This window comes from Coenobita brevimanus, chromosome 93 (assembly GCF_032717465.1).
Source record: "Coenobita brevimanus isolate Jiangsu-jjx chromosome 93, ASM3271746v2, whole genome shotgun sequence".
In the NCBI taxonomy this organism is placed as follows: domain Eukaryota; kingdom Metazoa; phylum Arthropoda; class Malacostraca; order Decapoda; family Coenobitidae; genus Coenobita; species Coenobita brevimanus.
In genome coordinates, this window is record NC_137046.1 from 15635134 (window position 1) to 15646176 (window position 11043).

At 44.9% G+C, this 11043-nt stretch overlaps 1 protein-coding gene across 1 annotated transcript; it reads left to right on the plus strand.

The window, feature by feature from the left end:
- The first annotated feature begins 6453 nt into the window (after nt 1–6453).
- LOC145412371 (uncharacterized) lies at nt 6454–7663 on the plus strand. Its single transcript, XM_080282260.1, has 2 exons — nt 6454–6902; nt 7219–7663. Exons 1-2 carry the CDS (start codon nt 6454–6456, stop codon nt 7661–7663), a joined length of 894 nt encoding a protein of 297 aa, XP_080138386.1.
- The last annotated feature ends 3380 nt before the right edge of the window (nt 7664–11043 follow it).

Sequence of the window (11043 nt, forward strand, 5' to 3'; positions counted from 1 at the left end):
AAAGCTGTTTGGCTTGCTGTAGTAATATGGTGGCGAATTTTGAGAAAAGCCAATTAAGTTACGGGAGCTATTTTCTCATAATTTTACTTCGAAGTGTGTAGGTCTACTGTAGATTTAATAATTCCTGAGATATTACAAGTTAACTGAGTACTTTTGAGCTCTTTGGCATTTTTTTCCCTGTAATGTGATGGTGAATTCTGAGAAGTTCAAGTAACTCAGTTTCTCATAATCTTAGGTTACCAATGATTTGTGTAAGCTATTGTAGCCTTAGTAATTTTTAAGATATCACTATCTTGGTACTTAATATGATGCTTCTGGATTAATTTAGTGAGTGATTAATCTTTGGAAAAATGTACTACATATTACTTTTCGAAAAGTTCCTAGCGATGTGCTTTTATTTTTTCTCAGCAATGTAAAGGACAATATTTAATACCATTATTACTTGTCATAAGCATATACCAATGTGCCTACAACCGCTGTCGCTTTGATAGTCACCACAGTTATACACATTACATGATGTGCCTGGAAGCTTTCACACCCTACTGCACGTCGGATGCCTTGCGCTCACTTTAAGATGAAAAAATACAAAAACTTAAAAATGCATTTTTACCATTAACCATTTGTCCAAGGCTACTTCATGATTTGGTATTTAGCATTATTGTTTGCACCACATGATCCTTAATCCTGACTATATAATATAAATAATCAGTTTCCTTCGACGTCACATCGTTCACTAACAACTGTAGTCCCACTAGAGCAGTGGTTCTTAACCTTTTTTTGAGTCACGGACCCCTTCGAGAATCTTGTGAAAGCTAAGAACTCCTTCCCTACAAAAATGCACAAAAGTACAGTACATAAACACAGCATTTTGCATGCAATGAATATACTTAATTTTACTGAAAACTACCTCCCGCAACGTATGATATGCACAAAGTATAAAACAGTCTTTACAAAGAATTATTTTCTTACTCTTTTTCATGCAAAAATTAATGGCCACTCTATGAAAAAATGACATCTAACTTGTGCAAATTAAACAAAACAAAACTTTAATTCTGCTCAAAAGTTCATTTCAACGAGAGGGTTGTTGTTGTTTGGCTTGAACAGGAAGTGAAATTGTGGAGTGGTCTTTGACAAGGAAAAACTTATGTCATCACTGACATCCAGTTGATTTCGACTTTTCGTTTTGATAGAAACAAGCGTTGAAAACTTTGACTCACAAAGGTATGTAGTAGCAAACTGAATCAGAGCACCCATAGCTCGCGTTGCCACGCGAGGGTAAGGCTTGTGTCAACAAACACCAGAATTCAAGCCCCATCGTTTTTTATTTATTTATTTATTTTTTTGGGAGCTAATGATGCCAAAGGGCATCACGCAATATCGCTAAATTGTTCTCAATTATTCTGACCTTCATGGACCCCAGGTTAAGAACCCCTGCACTAGAGGTTTATGCATAAATGACTTTCTCTGTGGGCGACTGCACGACATATTTTTAAAGAAAATATCTGTGGTCACAACTTTAATCTCACAAAAAAGAGAAATCGGAATAACAGCGAGCCAAGCTGAATCGTACTAGACTCTTCAAGAAGGGAAACTTCCCTTTCTTAAAATCATTTCCCAAGAAAGAAACAAAAAAAAAAAAATTCCTAGACACTGCCAAAAAATTTTCAATATTACCTTGAGGGTGTCACTGTGTTCGCTGAGTTGTGCTGTCTTAAAAACACAGTGGATCATAGGTATTTCACAGATACATCTAGAAACACTAAATGGAATTCCCAGCTGTCTGCATGAAAATAAAATATGATACAGAAACAAAGAAAAGGAGAACCACTCGAGAACATGAGATTGCACAACTTTTCACTTTTTAAAGGAAACCAAGAAGAAGCACTTGCAGAATGTAAAACTCAACCTATAAATGGTCATGTGACCTTGAGGTTTGACCACTGGTTCTCAAAACTGAACTGCTTCATTTTCATCTGATCCGTAACCCTTCCACCAAGTTTATTCTAAACTGTAACTTTGACGTATAGCCTTCAGATTCAAATTTTTCCCTCCTTGCCTGACTTTCAGATAGAATAAAAGTTGTCTGAACTAGAAGATCAAACACGTTACCTTGTTCTGTGATCTTTGACCTTCAATGAATTGTGCTTATAACAGAATTCCTTATCTTTTTCCACCCTAAACCTATAGAACAAATTTTATCATAATGTAATGTCATGTTATCTATGTATTTGTCGATGTCATGTTATCTACGTATATGTCAGTGGCATGTATTTGTCAATGTTATGTTATCTATGTATTTGTCAATGGTGTGTGCGTGTGTGTGTGCGTGTGTGTGTGTGTGTGTGTGTGTGTGTGTGTGTGTGTGTGTGTGTGTGTGTGTGTGTGTGTGTGTGTGTGTGTGTGTGTGCGGGGATGTTGACCAGCTAGTTTACGCCTCTGTGACATCAATGGTTGGGGGGGGGGTGCAGTTAGAGGGAGGTGAGGAGGGACGGCCAGCGAGATCGAGGCGGGCAGACGACCTCCAGCCCTCAAGTAGTGTAGCCTTGTGTATCAATTGCATGAGCTGGGCAGCGGTAATAAAAGAGTGTCACGACAACATCAACATTTGATTGTCTGCTACAAGCTATTTAGGCAACGTGGAGGATGATAAGGAGACCGACCTTCCTGCAACAACAATAGTACCATTTGATGCTCGCCTGATTCTGGAGTATCATGGCTCTACGGACATTGTGGAGTGGGTCACAAGGGCGGAGATGTGTCAGCTTCGTGGAGTTGCCCTCGAATAAGTTCTGCCACTACGACTGACAGGTGGGGCATTCTCTGTGTGGTCACAATTGCCAGTTGCCAGCCGCTGTTCGCAGACAGAGGTGAGGAAACCACTGTATGCAGCATTCACCCTAGATCAATATGCAGCAAATGAAGCTTTTACTGCATATTGGCTACAAGCAAGTGAGTCAGTTGACGTCTTCCTGGCTGACCTCCGACGGCTGTCGACTTTGTTTGGGGGCGTGTCTGACCATACTCTGGCATGTGCACTCATGGCAGGACTATCAGATGATATTCGTCATGTTATTTGCACTGGGTCAAGAGCCGAGGGACTGGATTTAAACAGTGTGTTGGGACGGGCTTGCGCCATGCTTAGTGATGAGCGTGTGGCTGCTGCTGGGATTTCGGCACCAGTGCGAGACCAAATGTGGGTGGAACTGTCTGGGAGAGCACATCGCCTTTGTCATTGCTGGACCTGTGGCCAGTCAGGACATTTTACTGCTGCATGTCCCCAGATGGGAAACGACAATGGAGGGGCCGCATCAGCGCCAGCATCCTCTCTTGGAAGCCAGTAAGTGGCACTCTTCCTGTGGTGCAGCTGCTTGTTGACGGGCGGTGGTGCCAAGTTCTTGTTGACACTGGTTGCACAGACACCATAGTACATGCCCCTTGTTGCATGCAGTGGCACCCGCAAGCGACCAGCATCACAACGATTAGTGGAGATTCTTTCCAGTGCACTGGGACAGGCAGTGTGACAGTGGAAACTCCTGATGGCCAGAGCGCCCGATTGCGCATGCTGGTGGTTCATGAGCAGTCTTTGGGTGTGGATGTTGTGCTCGGCATCACTGGCATCTCAGCACTTGGCGGCGTCATAGTGAAGTCTCCATCAGAAGTCCAATTCTGTAGCATTGGGAGGTTGTGTGATGTGTCATCGACTCTGACACTGCTGGCAGTGGATGCACCTAATTTCAATGTACAATTTGATGTAAGGCGTCGAGCGTGGACGGTGTCATGGAAATGGACGAATGGAGCAGCACCTGATTGCCTGCATAATACTGTGTTGCAGTACAACATAACCCCATCCATGCACCGGGAGTTTGACCAGGAACTGGAGTCATGGATCAAGAACGGTTGGTTGGTACCCTACTAAGAACAGCAACATGGGACCCCATGAGGGCTTGTGCCACTCATGGCTGTTCATCAGAATAACAGCAGTAAAGTACGGCCAGTGCTGGACTACCGTGAGCTAAATGACTACGTAACTGCCTTTACTGCTGATAGCGACGTATGTGCTGATCAGATGCTTAAGTGGCACCGACACGGAGGTAATGTGGCTGTTCTGGACCTATGCAAGTCTTATCTGCAGGTGCGTTATGGACTGTTTTAAGAGTGTATGGACTTGATGGTAGGTTATTAAAAGGGGTGAAAAGTTTTTATGTAAATAGTAGAGCGTGTGTAAGAGTGGGAAATGCTGTGAGTGATTGGTTTCCTGTGAGAGTGGGGCTGCGACAGGGATGTGTGATGTTGCCTTGGTTGTTTAATATTTATGTGGATGGTGTTGTAAGGGAGGTGAATGCAAGAGTTTTAGGTGGAGATCTGAGTCTGGTGAATGTTGATGGTGGAGAGTGGAATCTGAAGCAGCTGCTGTTTGCAGATGATACTGCACTGGTGGCTGATTCAGAGGAGAGATTGAGACAGTTGGTAGAGGAGTTTGGAAGGGTGTGTGAAAGGAGGAAATTGAAAGTAAATGAGAATAAGAGTAAAGTGATGAAGTGTACGAGGTTGGTAGATGGTAGGGGGATGAATATAGTTTTGAATGGCGAGTTGCTTGAGGAGGTAGAGTGTTTTAAATATCTAGGGTCACATGTTGCTGAGGATGGAAGAATGGATGCAGAAGTGAAGTTTAGAATAAATGAAGTAGGAAAGGTGCTGGGAGGAATGAAAAAAGTGTTTAGATGTCGTTCGCTTAGAATGGATGTAAAGAGAAGGCTGTATGAGGGTGTTGTGGTACCGACTGCATTGTATGGGGCTGAAACATGGAATATGGGTGTAGCAGAGAGGAAAAGTTTGAATGTAATGGAGATGAGGTGTCTGAGGAGTATGTGTTGAGTGATGCGTATGGATCGAGTGCGGAATGATGAAGTGTGAAGGAGAACTGGAGTTGTTCGGGAGATGGCTGGTAGAGTTGAGCAGAGGGTGTTGCGATGGTTTGGGCATATGGAGAGAATGGATAATGAGCGATTGGTGTAAAAGATACCTAGATCTGATGTGAGAGGTGTAAGGCTGAGAGGAAGACCACGAATAGGATGGATGGACAGTGTGAAGAGAGCGCTGGATGCGAGAGGGATGTCTGTTGAGCAAGGAAGAGTGGCTGTGCGTGACAGAAGTGGGTGGAGAGAAATTGTGAATGAATAAGTGATGACGGAGCCCTGAGGGGATATTCTCCCGCATTTGGTCTGATCAGCTATTTCAGGTCAGGTGCAGGTAAGGGGATGAGTCTGTTATGATGTGGCAGGGGTAAACCAGCTCTGTTGTCGGGCCCTGCTGCGGATGTCACTGATTGCATTGCGCAGTTGACCCCTGTGCAGTGTGGTGCGGTGAGGGTCTGTCCGTTCTCCCCTTTGGGGCTAAGATGCGAATGAATGTATTTGAATGGATGAGTAAATGGGGAGTGTGTCGTCCTGTCTCGGCTACCTCCCTTTCCTTGGGGGAAGCAGCCTAGGTATATAGATAGATAGATAGATAACGTGTTGATCAGCAACTGTGGCCATTTCAGACAGTGATGGTACGAGTCCAGTGCTACTCTTTGGCCTTGTCTTTGGCCTCAGCATAGCTCCACTGGTCATGAAGGCTGTCGTTAAGAACATCTTGGCTCAGGACCCAGATATTGAGCGAGCAGTGTTGTCTTACATTGACAGTCTGTTGGTGAATGAGGGCCTAGCCAGTGCAGAGCAGGTCGCTGCACATTTTGCTGTATTCAACCTGGAATGCAAGCCGCCGAACAGTGCAGCTGTTGGGGCACAACTGCTAGGGTTGCACATGCGGTCATCAGATGGCCAGTTGAAGTGGACGCGTAACAATCCAGTCGACCCTCCACCGACAAGAGTGACACGTCGTGCTGTGTTAGCATGGTGCGGATGGTTAGTCACGCACTTGCCAGTAGGAGGGTGGCTCCGGCCAGCAGCTGCGTGGATTAAACGCTGAGCAAATGCAGTGACACAGGGCTGGGATGACATCATGGATGACGACTCCCTGCTTCAACAGATGGAGTATGTGGCAGCATGGCTGATCAGGGAAGATCCGTGTCGTGGCCTCCTGTGTGTGTATGGCGACCTGGCAGTCGCGTGGACAGACGCCAGTGCTCTAGCTGCTGGAGATTTTTTTTCTTTTTTAATAGATAATGAATGGAGGAAGGAAAAATGAAGGGGAAAACAAAATAAGTCCATGTGCCTAAAGGCATCCCCATTCATAAAATATCATGTAATTGAAGATGCATGCTGGCTGCGGTTGGACGACAGTTCTCACATCAACAAGGTGGAGCTGGACGCAGCAGTTCATGGAGTGAACTTGGCAATTGCTTGGGGTATATCGAACACTGAGTAATGGCTAGACTCTGCCACAGTATATCGTTGGATTGACGACGCACTGAGTAGTCATGCACGACTTCGAACGAAGGCTCACGGAGAGATGTTGATTCGCCACCGAGTCGAAATCATTCACCAACTGGTGAGTGAGTTGGGACTGATGTTGTCTGTGAGGCTTGTCCGATCTACAAAAAATCATGCTGATGTCCTCACGCGTGTCCCAGAGGAGTGGGTGCGGAATGACAGACTGGTAGCTGGTGCTGCAGCAATCGACAAGCAAGACAACACTGAGCCTAGAATTGCTGACGTCCATGTACACGCTGGTCATCCTGGCATCAGGCACACACTGTTTTTTGTGCACCAAGAAATCTCTCGACTGGTGACACAGGCTGAGGTGCATGAAGTTGTGATGCAGTGTGATGTGTGCCAAGCCATTGACCCGGCCCCGGGTGAAGTGGCAGCACGGGTCATTGGGTGTGACACGAACATGGCACCATTTGGCTATAGACATCACCCATCACAGTGGTCATGCCTATCTGACAATTGTCGACAGTGGGCCATCCCGATTTTGCATATGGCGGCAGCTGTGACACCCAGATGGTGACACCGTCATTCGCCAGTTAGGGCAGGTGTTCTATGAGTGAGGAGCACTTTTCGAACTGCTCTGCGATAATGACACCATCTTCCATGGGCTGTGATTTGTAAGCCTTTGTCACACATTGGGGCCTGTTACTACACTTCAGGGCGGCATATGCACCAAGTGGCAATGGCATTGTTGAACAAAACCACTGCACAGTGAAGGTGATCGCTGCAAGGAAACAATGCTCCATCGCTGAAGCAGTCCACCTGTTTAATATCACACCCCAAGATGGAACATCAGTGACGGAAGCCCCCGCGAAGGGTGTGTACAGCTACGAGGTGCGAGGCTGTGTACGACCTACACAGAACGGCTCATCACGGACACAATGCCTGATGATGACGAAGGCATGCGGTATGCAGTGGGTGATGCTGTTTGGATCAGGAAGCATGGTCATCGCTGCACTTCAGTGTCGCAGCCTGGTGTCATCACTAGCGTCAACTCTCCACAGGTGGTGGATGTTGATGGTATCCCACAGCACGTGAGGGATGTGAGGCACCACAGCAGCACCTTACTGGATCAAGGCAGCCAGCCAGACGTGTATGAGGCTGGTATTGATCGCCCACTGTACATCGATGTACAAGCTCAACATCTGCAATTGCACCAGCAGGCAGTATCAGATGAGTCCAGCCCAACAATGACAGAACCAGAGGCACCAGAGGCAGTACTTCGATGAAGCACACACATACAGCGCCCACCGCTTCGATATGGTTATGATCTTGCAGATCAGAGTGGGGTGTAATGTCATGTTATCCATGTATTTGTCAATATCATGTTATCTATGTATTTGTCAGTGGGATGTATTTGTCAATGTTATCTATGTATTTGGCAATGGTGTGTGCGTGTGTGTGTGTGCGAGGGTGTTGACTATCTAGTTTAAGCCTCTTTGACGTTAATGGTCAGGGGAGGGGTGTGCAGTTAGAGGAAGGTGAGGAGCGACGGCCAGCGAGACCGAGGCGGGCAGACAACCTCCAGCCCTCAATCAGTGTAGCCTTGTGTATCAATCGTACGAGATGGGCAGCGGTGATAAAGGAGTGTCATGACAACATCAACATTTGATTGTCCGCTACACATAATCAGATGAAAATTTTTATGGATGATCTTGACATGTGACGCTCACTTTTGGCCAGTAGTTCTTAAAAGCTTTAGGTTACCATCGATGTGTTTGGGCTAAATCAAATCAACTCGGAAATGCGTCGGTTATTGTGCTCAAACATTGACAATGGCCCGAACTTAACCATTCCCAGAGACTTGAATCTTGATAAGCCGATCACAAATTGGAACCCCTTCCTCCTTGCCTTACTTCAACCATTCCTTCAAGTGTTGTCTAAACTGAGTCACAGCTGCCTAACTCTTTGTTCACTTTTGACCTTGATCTCTGGTTGCTTGTAGGCTAAATCGAAAATCCTTACCTTTGTCTTACACTGAAATTTTTCATCAAAATTGGTCTAAAATAGATAAAAACTGATTCAGCTGACTTGGCCATTTGGCCATGATCTTCAACTTATTGTGCTAAAAATCAATAGGTCAGGTCATTTGCAGACCCTTATCCCTTACCCTAAGTTCTGTTAACATAAAATTAAAAGTTTTTAATTATTTTGTTTAAACAAATACACACATACTGTAGGTCAAAAAATGACCTTCCATTGTGACTTTGAGGTTTGACCAAGTCTTCTAAAAAATTAAATCCCTCTGCTCTTGCCTTGCATTCAGTCTTTCCATCTACTTTGTCCTAACCGAATAAAAACTATTTAAGTTAACCTTGCCACGTGAAATTGACCTTTGACCTATCTGTGTTACAAAAGCTGTTTTTCCTGTCTCTGTATGTGAATGCATGCAATGTGTGCGTGTGTGTGTGTGTGTGTGTGTGTGTGTGTGTGTGTGTAAGTAAGTAAACTCAATAGTCACCCTAGTGGTGGGGTCGATGGACTGGGTGGCACTGGTGGATGGACACTAGGTAGGGATGGTGGGGTTGGTGGACCAATTTGCTTGGATGGGTAGAAGTGTGGGGTGGGCAAGGTGGGCAGGGTGAGCTGGGTATGTGGACAGTGGGATGTGGTACATGGGTAGGATTTGATGGGTGAATGTGTGGGCAGGGAATAAGGTGGGGTGGATGGGTGTGTGAGTAAAGAGATGGAGTGGATGGATGGACAAGACGGGTGTGGTTGATGTGTATGCGGGCAGGTGGGTGGGTGGGTAGGTGAGTGGATAGGGTGGGTGACTGGTTGAGTGGGGTCGGTTGTTAATGGAAAAAAAGGTCATTGGAGTTAATACGTTATAGGCGTGAATAGGTTCATAGTAGGAATGGGTCCATGTGGTAAAATAGTCCCATGCGTAATTTATGTTCCTGGGGAAATGGGCCCAAATAGTAACACAGGTTTCTGTCAGACTATGGCCAGACACGATGACCCCGTAATGGGTGGCTCTTTGTCTATGAGTTAGTTATTTTATGGGGAGGGGCACTAACCTTCCACCAGTCCACTTGTTGACACGTAGGAAACACCTATTGGTTGGTTATATGGTTACCACCCAGCGTTGTAAATGGTTTCCTCGCTCACAGGAAACCATTAGGCTTGTCACTGAATGTATAACCACCAGGAAAGGAAAGAAGAAGGATAAAAAAGTAACTGGAAAGATGAGAGAAATAGGAAGAGAGGACGACAGACACAGAAAGAGAATGATAAATGTGAAGGAAGAAGTAGGCAGCACTACATCAGGTGCATGGATGATGGTCGCCACCACCACCTTCCACCAGGCATGGGTCTAATGGGTAAAAATATGACAATGGAAAAAGCCTATGGGAGAAAATGGGATATGTGCAGAGTCTGTGTTTTCCCCGATGTAAGAAAAAAAATTCCACCACTGAAAGTAGGCCCATGGAGAACACAGGGCATGAGGAAAATAAGTCCATGGTAGTTATAGGTCTGTTGGGGAAAGCAGGTCCATCAGATGAATACATCCTTCCAGAAAACAGGTTCAGTTGGAAAAGTCGTCAAGAGAGAAATGAAGTCCATGGAGAAAAATGGTGAGTTGGGTAAAAAAGATGTAAGGGGAAACAGGAGCTTGAGGGAAAATTGGTCCAAAGGAAGAAAAAATAGATTCTTGGTAAGAATTTATCAATATGGGAAGACGTCCCTGAGGAAAAATAAGTGGGTGGGCTGTTGACACTTTTTAGAGATAGGTTTATTTGCTATAATCGCAGTGCATGAGGTTGTCATTATCGTGCCCTGGCAACCTACCAGTCAACAGCACGTCCGATTTTGTATCATATTATACACTAATCATATTATTATACACAAATATTTTTATACATGAAAATTTCACGAACATATAAACAAATCACAAGCATATCATAGCATGCCCGAAATCAGAAGCACTGTTGATAGGTAGGTTGCTTCAGAGTTGCACGCCGCGACTATAGCTGTAAAAACAATGTGTTTTGTCTCAACTGACAATCATTCCACCATGTTGGGGTAATATCAAATAAAAAAGTTTGGCTTATACTGTTCACATCCATGCATGCATACATACATACATACACACACACACACAAACACACACACACACACACACACACACACACACACACACACACACACACACACACACGTGCCCATGGAAAACAATATCCCACTCGTGCTGTAATACTCGCAGGTTTGAAATAATCCGTTCAATGGGAAAGAACACGAGCAGAGACTTCAGAAGAACAGTGATACGACTAGTATCAACAAAAAAGAGAAAGCTGGGATATGTATAAGTCGTAATAGCCTATGCGTTCATACTGGTGTTAAGAGCAATCGAGTAATATTTTTTTTGTCAGTGATTAAACTAAATGGATGGAGAAGACTAGGAACTTGGTCGCCTTGTGATAGGGGAATTAAGTTGAAGTAACGGCATTGCCTTCTTACGTACTGTACAACAGTTCGAGTCATCCAGGGGAGATTGCATGTTTACCTATCATGTTAAATACCGTCACTGGCCTAGCTCGGTCTCCTACTTCATAATCTTCTGGACTAAAATGGCCTAGCATCGGATCCCCACACCGCAAAAGGTTTA